The following is a 16,574-nucleotide window of genomic DNA, read 5'->3' as shown; positions in this document are numbered from 1 at the left end:
CATGCTTGCTGCTTAAGATGAGCATATTGGCATTATCTTTTCTTTCATTTCTGATTTTTCTGAATTTATTTTATGAAGTCATTTTTGATGACTTTTGTTGCAAACTATCTCGGGTCCTTTTTGAGAAGAGGCTTGAGCATACAAGCAAGTCAAATGAGTCAAGACGAGTAAATGGGTCTCCGCGCCCAGACAGAGCACTGCTGCCATCTGGACGGTGCCCACGAGAACCTCTGCAGCAGGACCCAGCTGAGGGCTGCCTCTCCCAGACTGCGGAGCCGGGGAGGGCTTCGGAGGGGGTGGCGGGAGGAGCGGGAAGGCAAGGAGGCAGGACACTGCTCTACGTGCTCAGCCTCAGCCAAGCTTTGGCTCTGGGCAGCATATGTTCGTGAACCCACTGGTCCACTAAGCCTTTCCAGAACAGGTAGCCTGGGAAGAGGCAGGAAAGGGGTACAGGAGAGACCTTGCTCAAGGGAGGCTGACTGTCTAGAGGATGACTGCCCTCTCTCTCCACTTGGCGGAAGAAGTTTAGAGTTGAGCCTTTTTTTTTCCTTTTTCTGTGTACATGCTAAGTCAGAGACAGGAAAGAAAAGAGGCTGTTGCAAAGAGAAGCGGCACAGCAAGGCATTTTTGTCTAGCATGATCTAAGTGTGTTGGAAGTATAATAGCATTACCCCGTGTGTGGCTTTACGGGCAACGGCACAGGCTATACGTGCCCGTCCTTCACCCAGGGCGACTCTCTCTCTGTCGGATTTGACTCTAGTCAAGTAAATTTTTTTCACAAAATACAAAATAGTGTCATACATTGTCTTTATTGTCTGACATTACAGATTAGTTTTACACTTTCCTTTTTTACAGACCGTGGGAATGAAGGGTAAAAATGTGTCCAGCATTTTGCAGACATTCTTTGTTACACACAAACACACACAATGAATAATAGGAAAGAGAATACAGAAGAATAAAAGGTACGTTGAAATCGGACAGGCTGTGGTTCTAATCGATCCCAGGAAATAACATGAAACTTCCTGCTAACACTAGCAAGAGTACATGCACTTGACATTAAAGCTGCTGTTATTTTGCTTCTAGTTTGTTATTGTTATTTTTTGAGTATGCTACTCCCTCTGCTGGCCCTGGACCTGACCACAGGGTCAGACATAGGGTTCCAGTTTAGACTACGGTTATGAGAGTCACGGTGCTCCTGCTTCCGGAGAAGACATATGTAAGGGCCTTGTGAACTCCCAGAGCAGAAAGGTTCTTGGTGATAAGAGAAAGCCTGAAAGTTACCTATTCCTTTGAGATTATTATGAACCAATGGTAGGGATTCTGCTTGCAAGAACTAAACAATGGGCAGTGTTTCTCTTAGGTTGAACACATTTTAGTGACAGGGAAGACAGGGCTTAATACTTATGCAATGAAAAGAGATGCAATTGGCTGACATTTTTATACAAGGAGGTCCCACGCCTTTCCATTAAAATGGATACTGAACTAAATGGTTGACAGCACGAGAGGATGTAGAGAGTAGCTTGAGTCTGGGGACTTTTCCTAGTGTAACTTTAGTAGCGGTGGTAGGCATCTCTCTACTAAGAGAAGGGTCTGATCAACAGCCCAGAAAACATGAGACTGGTTTGAAATGTAGACTTCTGGAGATCTAGAAAGGTTCCAACAAATTACAATTTTTCCCCCTCTTCTAAAAGATATAATAGCTCTTGTTTTGATGCTGACAGTAGTAATAGTTATAAAAAATGCTAACTTTTGTATGTGTCGATTCAAGCACTACATTGAAAAGGAAGCAAATTAGTATGATTTTTTTTTTCTCTTTCCAAACTGAAGCATGAACATACATTAGAGGCAAAAGCAATGAGAACAGCAGGATGGCAGGCCCCTCCACAGTTAGTTAAGACCTGCAGTAGGGAACAAAACTTACTCCCTGCTTCAGTTCTTCTTCCTACAGAAAGATTGAATCAATAACAGTTAGATTACCCAGGGTTCCAGCAAGAGCATGTACACAGTGTGAGGGAACGCAAAGGGGAGGGGGAACATCAACATGGCTTTGATGGCTGCCTCTCCTACCTTGGTGACTTTTAGTTCCACAACTCTTTTGGTATTTGAGACAGACCATCTCTTTCCTTCCTGTGTCCATACATCTTTCAACACAGTCTATCCCTCTCTCCTGGTGTTTGTATATCCTGATCTGATAGACTGTGCTCAGGTGGGCTAGATGGCTGCCAAGATGGCTGGCGGTAAGTGGACTCCTGGATCCCATCACTATGGTGACAGAAGCTATGGGAATATAAGTGTGTGGGGGGTGTGTTTTCAAGGTTTCCTGTCATTCAGTGAAGGGAAAGATGAGATCGACCCTCTTCATTTGGTATATTTGAAAAGGAAAGCAGAAAGAGCTTTTCTGGATCATCCAGTGAGATAACAGAGCAGAAACAGTAAGAGGTTATTAGTTATCTAGTCCTGTATTCATATGTACAGTACAACAAAAAGTGAGTTCTACGCGTTATGGGTCTAATACACTGAAAAGGAGATTTTGTTTAGAGATGATAAAACATTCCCAACACTGATGGCAGGAAAAGTTGACTAAAGAATAGAACAATTTAAAAAAGGGGCGCCTGGGTGTCTCAGTGGGTTGAGACTCTGCCTTTGGCTCAGGTCATATCTCAGGGTCCTGGGATGGAGGCCCGCATCGGGCTCTCTGCTCAGTGGGGAGTCTGCCCCCCCCCCACCTGCCTCTGCCTACTTGTGATCTCTGTCTGTCACATAAATAAAATCTTTTTTTAAAAATTAAAAGAGCAGAAAAAACAAAAGAAAGAAGTGTCACACTTATACCCGGCCAGGACACAGGTTTCAGCAAGTATTTGTCAAATAAATAAAAGAAAGAAAGAAAGGAAGAAGAAAGAGAGAAAGAGATAAAAGAAAAGGAAAGAAAAAGAGGAAGGGAGAAACAATAAATTCTGGTGTGTCAGGGATGCCGGAGAACCAGGGACCAAAAGTAGGGACGTCTGTCTCACAGGTGAGCTGCCCCAGGGACCTGGCCTTCCTCACTCCATCAGACATTTCAGTTCCTGCCTTTGGCAAGTCCCCTTTCCAATCCACAGTGGTTCCTGTGTGTCTACATCAGGCAGGCCGACCATATAGCTCTGACTCCTCCACTGAGCTGACTGTGGCCAAGGGGCTATGATTACTCTCGCTGTGACTTGGAATGTGATTTAGTATATACCGAAGAAGGGAATAGAGATACGAAAGGAAGAATGCTACTTCCCGGGGAGAATAACATCATAGTACTCTGCAGAGGACCTTCCTAGGTCATCTCATTAAACCCCCTCCCCGCAGAGAGCAAATAGTTTGCATTTGAGACCCACAGAAGTTATGTGACTTGCTGCTAAAGCCACACAGATAAGGTAAAATGTTTCACTGAAATTAAGTTACTGGTCTTAATAAAACTATAGTCACCCCCAAAATTTCATGGCTGTATCTTCATTTTTTGAGTTAGACATTAGATTCTGTTCACTTTATTCAGAATTATTGAAGCTATTAAATGTAAAATATTCCTAAATAAATCCAGCTTTATTATTTTTAAGGACATAGGAACTGGAAATAAGCCAAGAAGTTGTCCTTTGAAGGTCCTCAGTGGTCTGGTTCCAGGAAATGGATAAGAATGAGACTTGTCATTGACTGCTATCATTTGTTGTATCTAAGAAAAGGTCTTAATATCTGGGACTGAAGCCATATTTTGGGCTTAAGCACATATATCATTGGAAAAATAATTGCACATTATATATGAAAGATTTTTAGAAATGCCATAGTCAGAGGTCTAGGAAGTATTTGAACTTCTTACCTTTAGTAGCTTCATGAGACCTTCTAACTGGACCATTAGCTCTCTCCGGCTCTCCTGGAGAGCAGACATTCTCTGTTCCAGCTCATCCTTGCGCTGTCTAAGAAAGAAGCAATTGTCATCAGAACAGCATTCAACCAACTGAGCTGATCACATTTCTTAGTCTTGTGGCAATAGTGGACCACCAGGAAAAGGGCATCTCCGGAACTCTAACATGGTTTCCAAGCAGGAAAATGTTGTAAAATGAACATGAGGTGTACATTTGTTTGTTAGAAGTCATACTAAAATAGAATTAGGATCCTATTTGCTATTGCACCCAATATGGTTGATTGCAAATCAACCATTTGATGAAATCTTTTCTGAATGCTTACTATGTTCTGGGCCTTGTGCCCTGCCATTGTCTCTCCCTGAGACAACCAACAAAAACCAAACTGTCACTGAAAAGGGTCAATCCCATAGATCCTCCAAATGCAGGGACCCTTTTGTAAATCTCAAAGGAAATACCGATACTTTAGTATTTGGAAATTGGATTTTAAAAGTTAATTTTTCATTTCTTCCATTCTTCGTACGCAATGCCGTGTCTTTCAGAGGTGAAATATTCATAGTACAGAGTTTTTATAGTCAATTTAAGTTTTCTGCTTTGGGTTTGACTTTATATAAAGCAAAGTCAGAATAAAGGAGTTCCTACACAATTGTTCTAACTGCAAATAACCTATAAGGTTCATGTTTGTTTAATTTTGTTTGTTTTGCAGAACTTCTATTAAGCTGTCAGCAAGAATGGAAACCACAAAGGACAATCTCTACTCTATCATTTATATTGACACTGAGAGTACCAAAAATACCTTTGAAATGAGAACTGAGAAATGAAACAGTATGGGGAAGAATGTTAATGGTTTACATTTCTGATGTCTATGTATGCTTTTCAAGTCAATTTCAAATCTATTATTTCATGATCATTAGTGAATAATGCACACAGTATTTTTTCCCTTGCCCCAAAGGTTTCTGTTTGGGTTTGAGATGTTAAAACTTATATTTTAAAAATGTGTGGGTGCTTTAACCATGGGTTAATATATGAATGGATATGTCCAGTCTCAATGAGAAGAAGCACAATATTTAGTGGAGCTTGAGCAGAGACTCTGAAATGACAATATAAACATGTCACGCTGACATAGGTCAATGACTCATCCAATTGCAAAGGTATTTTGTGGGAGGACAGGTTATGGATATTAATGAAACATTTCTAATTTGTTTTGTCTCTCTTTTTTTTTAATTTTATTTATTTATTTGACAGAGAGAGATCACAAGTAGGCAGAGAGGCAGGCAGAGAGAGAGAGGAGGAAGCAGGCTCCCTGCTGAGCAGAGAGCCCGATGCGGGACTCGATCCCAGGACCCTGAGACCATGACCTGAGCCAAAGGCAGCGGCTTAACCCACTGAGCCATCCAGGCGCCCTCTAATTTGTTTTGATACAGACTTTCTCTAATGACTTATGAATTTAAAATTTGTAAACATGTCTCAACTCTTTTTGAATATATTTGGATTTTTGGCTTTTATTACCACTTAAGGCTGTTTCTCAGAGCATTTCTTCCTTTGATTATCTTTACAACTGTCTCTTTTCTGAATCCCAAAGGACAAGGATCATCATCATTTTATAGACTTTAATGGCATTTTATACTAGTCTTTGTCTTCCAGGGCTACAACACTCTAATTTTAAAAGCCTCGATCCATTCAAAAATATTCTTCAATGACAAATCCAGTGGCTGTTTTATCTTTGACCTTGTCTGCACCTCATGTTCCAAATATAATCGTGTTAGGGCTTGGTAGAAGGATAGAGAATGTTTCTGATGTATTTCCAGTTCTCTTGTAGATATTGCTTTGTAATTTTTAGATTTTTAGTCATAGGAGCACTTTGTGAAGAAGTGCTCCTATATTGGAGTAAAACTCCAATATTGTAGTTAAGAAATACTAAGAAAAGGCATCTAAAATCTACGAGAAAGTTAACTTTCTCTTGTATTAATTTAGAATTAATCAGCAATAAAAAAAAAACCTTGTTTGTAATTTTTTCTTATAGTAGTAATCTTTCAAAACATGACATCCACTCTTTCTTTTTTTAAAGATTTTATTTATTTATGTGTTTGAGGGTGAGCGAGAGAGCACAGAGGGAGTGGGAGAAGCAGACTCCCCGCTGAGCAGAAAGCCTGAGGCAGGGCTTGATCCTAGGACCCTGAGATCATGACCTGAGTGGAAGGCAGAGGCTTAACCCACTGAGCCACCCAGGCGCCCCTGACATTTACTTTTTCATGCATTTGATTAAATTCAATTTTTTAAAAAATCACTTAATGTCTTTATTTAATCTTCCCTATAAGTGTTTATTTAATCTTCTCTATAAGTGGCTACCAAATGTGGGTCTGATTAACACATTTGTAGTGTAGCTTCTATGGTTTCAAGTAGGAACAAGAAAACAAGGACTAAGTAGTAATTTTATTTGCACAGAGCTTAATGTATTACATCTCTAAAGGAATGCCTTTTATTCTGAGATTCTGCCAGATTATTTCTAATTTTGCATGTGTGTTAAAATCTACTTTCTCTTGGGGCATCTGGGTGGCACAGTTGGTTAAGGGTCTGACTCTTGGTTTCAGCTCAGGTCATGATCTCGGGGTCCTCCATCCTGGGATGGAGCCCTGAATTGGCCTCTGCACTCAGCATGGAGTCTGCTTGAGAGGCTCTCTCTCCCTCCCCTCCTGCTCATGCTGTCTCTTTCTCAAATAAAGAAATAAAATCTTAAAAAAAAGAAAAAAACAACCACCCTACTTTCTCTTAGGACAATGTTGGGACAACAGGCAAAATTTTAATATAGATTGTCTATTGAAAATAATGTAATTTGGGGGGTATAAAATAAAATGTTTATTTTTTTGGCAAGGTAAAGATACAGAAATTATACTTTTTTCCGCTTTGAGATTTGTAGTGTGAAGTTAGTTGCTTCACAGTTGTAATAAATGTTTTCTTCATCCTACAAGATGGTATTGTCTTTGCAAACACAGTTCTTATCCATTCATCCCACAGGCATCCATTCAGAACTTTTGTTTTAAGATACAGTAAATAAAATAATGAGTAGGCTATGGGTTTTACCCTTGGGTGAAAGAGGAGGAGAAATATATAAGTTCAAAATGTTGATGACAAGCATACAATAAAAATACAAAGAAACGGCTATATATGGTGATTCCAAAGAAGATGCCCAGTACCAAATGGTGGAGGAATTTAAGGAAGGCTTGCTAGATAAACTTATAAAATTTCCCTCAAAAACTCTACCCCACTGTAGAAGGGAAAGTCCTCAGGGACCATATGGAATGTTCCAGACCTTTCTTTGCTTCATTTGTGCCTCCTGATTGTCTGTATTCTTGAAGTTATTAATAAAACTCAATACTGGAGTAAGATCTCTAATTCATGTGAGTCTAACTCACTGTATTGGCTCAATATGTAACTACCACCTTCAGGGGCTCCTGCTGTAGGATTAACAGCAATATCCTCAAGGTGGTCTGTGAGGCCACACAGCATCACCGTCTACCCCCACCTACATCATCAGCTCCATCTCCTACCATACAGCCCCTCCTTCACTGCATTCTAGGCCTATCGATCTTTCAGTTCCTAAAAAAAGTGCCAGATTCGCTCCTGCCATTTGGTCCTGGTACATCCGGTCTCTCTCTTCCAGGGGACCCTTCCTCAGCTGTTCCATCCCCTCTGCCACTCCTAATCCCCGTTCCTTATGTATCCACCTTTCATACTTCGACTGAAACAATCCTGCTTCATGGTAGACTTTTCTGATCGAAGTGAAGGGCAGGTTTGATCATTGTGTCTCTGTTTAAAAACCAGATTCCTTGGAGCACTTATCTCAGCTTATAATTATCTTCTTACTTGTGCAGTTATTTGATTTCTGTCATTTTCCTACCAGACCACGCATTCTGTGAGACCAGGACAGTATCTTTTTCAAGATACTGGGTATACTGCATTTTGGAAATATTTGCTGAATGAACTAAATGAATAATAAAATGAGGAATGATATATCTGACAACAGTGTGGATGGACCAGAGGCCAGCAATCAACTGAGTGCTAACAGCTCAGCAGGAGATAATTAAGACCCAAGAAGAGGAGACAGAATCCACATGTGCTGCTCACTGTGTGGGCTCTTGGGCCAATTATTTGGCTTCTGTGAATCTTCAGTTTCCATATCTATAAAAAGAGTATAATAATAGTGTCCATCTCCTGGCTTTGTTATAGCAATTACCTGGGCTAGTGTTTATAGAGCTTAGTGCATAGGAAGTGTCAGATTAGCCCACAGAAATGCCCATCATTTAATCCCACTTGGTTACCAGATCTGGATTGCAAACCTGGCTCTCAGCTTTTGTGTGGCTAATGTGAAAATGGAAATGTGATTATTTAGAAAGGTCATAGGGCTCTTAAGATAAAAATAAACTATGTGTTCATGAAAAGCAGAGCTCTGCTCCTTTGTCTCCTCACCTGTTTCCCAGCTGAAAGAAATTTCTCCTTTGGTTTCTCAATAAGAGACCCAGGCAAACTGCAATGGACAAAGGAGATCTCTATCAAAGAGCTCCCATGGTGGCTTCATATGGCCACCCCTCTGGGTGAACTAAGGCCAATGTAACTGGGCAAGAGGACATTGTTTTAGAGTCTGAAATGTCTAAAGAATAACAGGATACTCAAAGGAGCTCTTTAAGAGAAGGATGTCAGGGTATCTGTGAAATCCCCAAACTGTGCAAGTGCTTAGCATGGAATAAGTGGTTTAGAAATATCTAGAGAAATATCCAAGTAGAAGAAATGTGTAGAATGACAGGCAAGCAAATCTGTTGGGATTTAGTTGTCTCAGGCCTTAGGCCTGTGGCCACAGGTATGGGCCACCAGCTGACAGCAAACACCCCCAAATACTGAAGTTTCTCACAGAGCCAGATTCCTTGGCATAGGTTTGGGCTCAGATGTGGGGAGTACCCACAAGGCAGGGCCAGGAGGGTGTTTGGAATTATCAGTGTATTCCAAGATAGCAATGTCGAGGAGGGAAGAAATATTTGGAAAGCTATCATCAGTGACCCAGGCACATAGAGATGCCTTCCCAGAATGCATCATCCAAATGGAACCAAAGACTTTTGAAGGCAAATGCTAAGGAAGGGTCTGATGAAAACATTTATGAAAAATTCCTAGTCATCCATGCCTCCATCAGAGAATGGGACAACCAACAGAAGAGGCATAAAGAACATTTCAGGCAGAGACAAGGTAACTTGACGTGTAGATGAATGATTACTCTAAGGTGCTTTATTCAGTTACATTTCTGTGTACATTAGACTTGCAATTCGTGAGCCCGGAGGGCCTCCATAATCCTATTGGGCAAAGACTCTTTCGAGCAGCATTTACTTTTATATGCCTTTGAGGATGATGATATGAAATATCACTTTTTCCTTCTTTCATTGTTCATCCCTTCTGGGGGATGATGTAGTGTGATGTGCAAGGATTTCTAATACATCACCCTGAAGGTGGGACCAGAGATTCTGTCATCTGGAAAGGAAGATTTTCTGATTCTTCCATTAAATTATTTTGTTATTGGAAATATGCCATGATCTCTTCACATCAAGCAGCTCCCACAGCTTGCAGCTTCCATAGATCTCCTTTCTCTGACTCCACCTTGGGGGGGCCTGCCGTCTAGCCAGGTGCACCGGCCTGGGGAGAGCGAGCACAGAGTGTCGCTGAGAGCAGACAGGACCTGCAGCCTGCAGGGCCCGGACGTTAACACGTCTGAAGAGCAGGGCTGGGACGGAACCCCTAGAAACATCTATGGTAAAACCCACACGTAGCCATACAGAACCTGCTTAATGTAGCTGTATGGGAGAAGTAAACGGCAGCCTAATTCTGACAAGAGATTCTGAGAAGAGGCCTCTGTACTTCCTATCAAGAGCATGCCCCAGAGTTCCGTATACCCGGAAGGTACCCCGCTCCCAAACTGGAAGATGGAAAGAATGTCATACTTGCTAACTAAAAGTGCCTCGTGGAATATGACATTTCTACGAGGCAATGGCTGTGAATTTATCCTTGCGTTGTTCGCTGCACAGATAGGTTTGAGCCCGGGCCATAGTCAAGGCATGGCACTAAGCCAGCCTGACCGGAAGCCCTCCGCGCCCATCCTTTCGCACATGCGCAGAGGGAGGCGCTGCGGTCCTTGGCTACTCTGCACCTTTCTGACTCTGAGAAATGCACTCAAATTCAGGGGCAGAACCAGACGACCTTCTAGGGTCCTTTCAGGCTCAAGTGTTTTCTGGTGCCAGACTAGATAACAGCAGGTGGTTTAATTCATTTGCAGAGCAAGAAGATATGAAGTCTGTTTTTTAAACATGTAAAGCTATTACAGACCAAGATTCAGAGAAAATCAGGCTCCTTTTTATGGGTTATATGTGAATTTTTTGGGGGGGAGGTTATAGGTGAATTTTTAAGTGTAAAAGCCTGTGATGTTTATTTAGCTGTTTATGTGATTGTTTTATTGATCAACTTGTGTCATAAATAACACTGTTGTTGACAGTGCAAATAACAACGAAGAGTTCACCTGTTTTCCATGGAGTGATTTTGTCTCTAAAGAGTGCTGTTTCCCCTTCTCTGTGTCCAAGAAAAGAATATAAACAGCATCTCCTTGAAACCCCTCAAATACCAGCAATTAGGGACATGCTATTAAAAAAGAGAAAGCACGTTATGTCAGCAGCGGTGGTGGCTAAGGACCATTCTCTGGTTAGACGCTGTTGGAATTTTTGAAGATCCAGTCATTTGCATTTCCCCAGAGGCCTCGGGCTCCTTCTCTTACCTGAGGAGCCGGAGTTCTGCCAGCAGAGTGGGATTTTGCTGGGCCTTCTCTGGAGTGGGCTGAGAAGCTTGTTCGTGCTCTAGCCGCAGCCTCTGGATCTCCTGTAAGATTTCTCTTGGGAGAGAGGAAGAAGGTAAGAAACTAGGGTCAGTCAACTTCCAGGATATCCAGGATACTAACATCGCGGTGGGGTCACCCCACGTTTCGGAGCAGAAGCAAGCCTCTGTGACCACTGGTGTTTCTGAGCTGTGGGCTGTGGCGAGGTGGGCACTGATGGGAAAGGGAGGGCTGAGCTCAGCTCCTGCACGTTCAGACTCTGCACATGTTGCTGGAGCCTTGAAGCTGAGTGTTCTCCCCGGGACCTAATAATCTCTCTAGTAAGTAATGTAATGCCGTGGTAATGTGTTCAGCTTTGAAAAGTGCACTGCTTTGGAGCAAAAAATGTATCTTCCGATTATTGATGATCACAGTCTGACACCGCAAAGTACTTGCAGCTACCAAGTAAGAGGTGCTTGGAAGGAAAATAAGGATAAATGGTGTTCATTTCACAAAACTAAATAACCCCATTCTTTCACCAAGAATGAGAGTCCTCTCACCGGATTTATCTCAGAAGCCCCCGGTTAGGCAAAATTCTTTTTCTTTTTCTTAACATTTTCGGCCTTCAAAATGGATCTCAGCGAGGGTAGCCCTTGAAGGGAAGGGCTTTTAAAAGGATTCGCTGTAATTGAGTGTGTGACATAAGAGTGCTATTGGCGTGACCTCTGTCCAGGGTGGGATATGTCTGTCTATTATTGATGTTGGAGCCCGGGCTACCCTACACGGAGATGAACATTAGGCTGGCCATAAAAGGTGGGTGACTTATACAAGGCAAATTATTCCTAAGTGAGTTAGAAGCCATTACGCTAGGTTATAAGTCACTTATTCTTGGGGGAGGGGTCAGTCTCCCATCCAGCAAAATGCACAGGAAACAGCACCAAGGAATGAAAGGTGAACTTGGTGAGCAAGGCTGATGGCTTTCCATCTGAAAGGCTGATTTACAATGGCCTGCTTCATAAACACACCAGAGTTAAGAAGCTAATCAGCAGTCACTACACCTCTCGTGGGTACAGTGAGAAGACTGAACTGAAATTCAGTTGTTTCTCATCTTCTTCTGTCCTCCTTGGTGTGCCATGGTGGAAACCTTTCTCTAAGAGAAATTCTTTATGGAAATTCAAAACGTCAAATGGTTAAAAGGGAGCTAGCTGGTCTGGTGAAAGAGAGGGCGGGCCCTGAACTGTAAGCCCTTCCCTTCCGCTCTTCAGGCACCTCGACAGAGCTTAGCCTGAAAATCAGTAAGCTGGGATTTCAAGGATCTCCTCCAGGGCTAACATCCTGATATTCTGAGACTCTCCCTAGTTCTCCTTGGTGGTTCCAAGGACAGGAACATGACTCAGCATTGAGCTGAAGGAAGAGAGAGAGAGAAGCTGCTCTGATCAGGAAAATTATGTAAGATATGTAAGAGCATTAGTACTTAGTTTCTACCCAAGAACGATGCTCTCTTCTTTCATCTTATTTTATTTAATCCTTAAACAAATTATTTTGTATGTGGGTACTGCTATTATGTGTTTCATGAATAAGGAAATCAAAGCACAGGCCAGTTGACTGACTCATCCACGTTCAATAAAAAAATGGGTGGGAGAGGTGATGTGAACTCAAGCTGCTTGGTTCCAAAGCTTGTATATGTCTGACTTCCTCTGTCTTTGGTACTTGATCTGACCGGTCTGGCCTATGCAGACTGTGACTTAAGCAATATAATAGAAAGAGTCCTGCCACTCCTAATACCGAACCCAGCGGGCTCCTCCAGATGTGCTAGGAGGAAGCATTAGCTTCTAAGGTCATTGCTGAAATGTCCACCAGGGTAGTCATCCAGGGACATGAGGAACTCTACCCTCCCCTGAAGCTCAGAGATCTGATTAGTGGGTTGTCACCTTGTAGACCACGAGATCCCCGGGGGGGGGGGATTCCCATTGTGCAGGAGTGGAACCTAGAGAAGTTTCTGGGACATAGTTCTGGGTTCTTTGGAGGGCATGAGGCTGCTGGTTTAGTGAAATGTATTCAGGATGGACGAGCAGCTCTTCAGACATGGGGCGGGGAACTCTATGGGTCATGAAAGCACTAATGGACAGGACGCGCTTCTCTTTCTGCCTTCTGTTCTCACTTCCCCTTCTTTATTCTCTCTCTGGTCCTGCAACATGCATTCAGAGCATACAGTATCCAGAAACAGTCACAGTGGTAGCCCCCAACAGCTGGGGCCATTAGGACATTCATTGTGTTTCTTGCTGATTCTGGAATTCCACATGGAGGCAGATATTCCTGCCTGGGGTATCTCCTTCAAGGAAGTCCTGATTTCTCCTCATGCTGAGTGGAAGCAGAGGATTGAAAGGGAAAAGAAAGTGCCTTGGAGAGGTGGGAGAGCAGGTGAACACGGCAACCAAGGTAAGCTATTTGTGGGCTTGGGAGTTTTCCGTTTAGTCTTTCTTTCCTTCTAAGAACATAGAAATGTACCAACCAAGTTTGTAACTTCCTTTACATTTTTGTCCATAGAACTTTTAAAAAAAGATTTTATTTATTTCTTTGACAGAGAGAGCAGAAGCAGGGGGAGCGGGAGAGAGAGAGAGAGAGAGAGAGAGAGAGGCAGGCTCCCTAGAGGAACTTGATCCCAGGACCCTGGGATCCCAACCTGAGCCAAAGGCAGATGCTTAACGGACTGAGCCACCCAGGTGTCCCAACTACAAGCTATCAGTGAGCACACACTCTGATCCAAAAAGCCAGCGTGTCTAAGCAGCCTTACCTGTTCTTGTTTTCTAGCTCTGCGATCAGCTGCCTCTGCTGCTTGTTTGCATCAATGGTGAAGGAGATGTCGGGAGCTCCCCGCTGCTGGGCCGGCTGCTGTAAAACACGTGGTGAACTATTTAATGTTGGGAAAGGAAACAGCGTGTGCTCAAGGAGACAGAGATCATGAGGTAGGCAGACAGGAGAGAAGAAAATGATCTCTGTCAAAGCAAGAAAAGCAAATACATGAAGTTGCCATTCATCTCCTAAAGGACCAGCTTCTCTACGGACCTGGAGGACACCTCTGCAATGAAAAGCGGAACAGCATTCTTTGGACGGCAAATGCACAGAACACAGAAAAAATAGTTTTGTAGCTTTCTTTTTTTTAATTATTTTTTTACTTTTACTTTTTTAAAAAAAGAGTTTTATTTGTTATTTGCGAGAGAGTGAGAGAGAGAGGGGTGGGGAGGGGCAGAGGGAGAAGGAGAGAGAATCTCGAGGTAACTGTGCTGAGCACAGAACACAGAGCCTGATGCAGGGCTCGATCTCATGACCTTGAGATCAGGACCTGAGCTGAAATCAAGAGTCGGATGCTTAACCAACTGAGCCACCCAAGTGCCCCTTGCTTCTTAAAGATTTATTTATGTATTTGAGAGAGAGAGAGAGAGAATACAGGGCGGGGCAGAGGGAGAGGGAGAAAGAGAATCTTTAGGCAGATTCCCTGCTGAGCGTGGAGCCTGTTGCAGGGGTCAGTCTCATGACCCTGAGATCATGACCAGAGCCCAAATCAAGAGTCTGATGCCCAACCGACTGAGCCACCCGGGCGCCCCTGTTTTATAGCTTTCTGACTTGAAGTCTTTGGGATCTATTTCATTCTTGCCGTCCTGTCCCTATTGTGACAGTTCTCTCAATATGGGCAGGAGTAAAAAATACTCCGCTATTGAGACACTTCTCTAGAATTACTGTTCAGTCACTGTAATGTACAGTTAAAAATTTCATAGTTTTAAAGTCCTAGTTACTAGGATCTTCTTTTCTTCTTCCTTTGGTCAACACACTTTTAGCATTTCTTTATTCGTATTTATTTATTATTATTAAGTATTATTCATACATTACACCCTTCCCCCACATTCATGCCACTCTATCATTCTTGGTCATGCCGCCGACTTTAACAACTGGCATATACACAGACATTGATTTTTCCATATATATATATATATATATACACATATATATCCATGCATATACACACAAATTAATCTTAAAAAATTATATATATAGATATATATACAAATTAACTTCTGACTAAATATAGATATACATAGAAGTATGGTATATGATTATATAGTATATACATATGTATATTCATATGTGTACTTTTAGTTGTAAAGTCAAATTACTATTTTATTAAATGAGTCCTTTTACACAATATGAACATTTCTTACAATTATAAGAGGATTTTTTACAAGGATGGTCTGACTTTCAGATTTCCAAATAAGAGTCAACTTTTACATATGTATGTATGTTTATATATGTATATACATGTAATTACATACTGTATTTAAATATATGTATATATTTGAGTGGGGATTTAATGAAGGTTTAATTTGTCATTGTTTTATAAAAACAGGGGCAGATTATATGTATTTCCCTGCCCCTTGCTTTCCTTACTCTACAGTAGAAACTCCTCAATTGGATTTTAAACAATTAAAAAGATCACAATTCATCTTTCCACCACAGAATGCCAAGATTTTAAAATCAGCACTGACTGACTAAGCCTGCAAAGACAAGGAAAACCTCAGCCTGCTTTTTAATGTCCAAATACATGACTGTAAGAAAGGTTAAGCTTGGTAAAATGTCTAGCTTTTATAAAGCTTTTCTATGATTTTTTAGTTAGCATTTCTTTTAAAACAAAGAAATGATCTATGTTGCTAATGAAGACATTTGAGGTCCTAGGTTTTATGTCCTAAATGGCTTTGTGGGTAGCTAAGTCTGGCATGTGGCATTTTGACCTGTGATCCAGATTTTCTCTCTGATTTCATTACATAATTTTTTGTTTCTTTTATCTATTACATATTGATAAAAGTAGAAACTTCTCTGGGACAGTTGTGAATTGGAGTCATTGCTTTGCTCTTTCTATTAACTGATCAGGAATGATCCAGAGAAATCAGGGGGTGGGCTGGTGCAGAAATATGGTGCTGTAACCTCATATTGGAAGCTACGATTTCTGCTGTACCAGAACCATAGCTGGAGAGGGACAAAGGGAAGCTGTGGAAGACTCATGTGTAGGTCCTCAGGCCATCCAGTAACACCTCCTCAGCCCTGCCGTGGTAGCCCCGACCATCAGGATAACAGTGAACATGAATGACAGCTTCTCACTCAGACTACTTACCGAGGAAGTGGACTCTGCCGCCAGTCTTGCTGCGTACCTGGCGATCAGCCTGTGCTCTTCATCAAGCCGGTTTGAACTCTCAAGCATACTGTTGAGAACAGAGCAAGAAGGAGACTGTTAGGCAATGAGAAAGATTGATGGGTTCCTATCACCGCCAGGGAGGTTTGCTATTTCAATTTTTCGGTGCAAAAATTTGAAAGCTCTACAAAACCCTGTTAGGTTAATGATCTCAGACTTGGATTCATGACATGATCTACTATGAGGCCAGGGAATTCCATTAATAAATCCTGTCTTCAGTCGATTCAACATCTTACTAAGAAAACTCCAAAGAAGAGTGACTTTACTTATCAACATGTCTCATAAAAGAATATTTTCTCTTTAATTTTATTGCCTGTAACATTTTTTATTTATATATCAGAAAATATGGAAGAAAGACACAATCACCCCTCCACCAGTTGTGGGGTGCCTGAATGGCTAAGTCTGTTAAACATCCAACTCTTGATCTCTCTCAGGTGTTGACCTCAGAGTTGTGAGTTAGAGCCCCACATTGGGTTCTATGCCCAGCATGGAGCCTGTGTAACCACAATAACAACAACAACAACACAATAATTGTGTTCAGCCTGCAGTGATCACCACCTCCTGGTATTCACAATCTTCTTCCTTGGGTATGGGCTGGGCTTACTGGCTA

General features: G+C 41.9%; 1 protein-coding gene across 30 annotated transcripts in view; it reads right to left on the bottom strand.

Annotated features, from left to right (window-relative positions):
- DTNA (dystrobrevin alpha) overlaps nucleotides 1-16,574 on the bottom strand; it is a 356,122-nt gene that overhangs the window by 22,714 nt on the left and 316,834 nt on the right. For 15 of the 30 annotated variants that reach the window (XM_045065499.1, XM_045065500.1, XM_045065498.1 and 12 more), the window contains 5 exons: nucleotides 15,887-15,974; nucleotides 13,517-13,614; nucleotides 10,687-10,800; nucleotides 3,839-3,935; nucleotides 1,922-1,942 (listed from right to left, as the gene is read on the bottom strand). In XM_045065499.1, coding sequence (XP_044921434.1) covers nucleotides 1,922-1,942; nucleotides 3,839-3,935; nucleotides 10,687-10,800; nucleotides 13,517-13,614; nucleotides 15,887-15,974 — 418 coding nt within the window. Of the gene's footprint in view, nucleotides 1-793; nucleotides 1,943-3,838; nucleotides 3,936-10,686; nucleotides 10,801-13,516; nucleotides 13,615-15,886; nucleotides 15,975-16,574 lie in introns of those variants that run through there. The other 15 variants (XM_045065502.1, XM_013055985.2, XM_013055986.2 and 12 more) reach the window with 5 other exon arrangements.

This window comes from Mustela putorius, unplaced genomic scaffold (assembly GCF_011764305.1).
Source record: "Mustela putorius furo isolate JIRA1106 unplaced genomic scaffold, ASM1176430v1.1 tig00003858_pilon_pilon_pilon, whole genome shotgun sequence".
NCBI lineage: Eukaryota > Metazoa > Chordata > Mammalia > Carnivora > Mustelidae > Mustela > Mustela putorius.
Note: the sequence above shows the minus strand (reverse complement) of the source record. Positions and strands in the feature narration are given on the sequence as shown.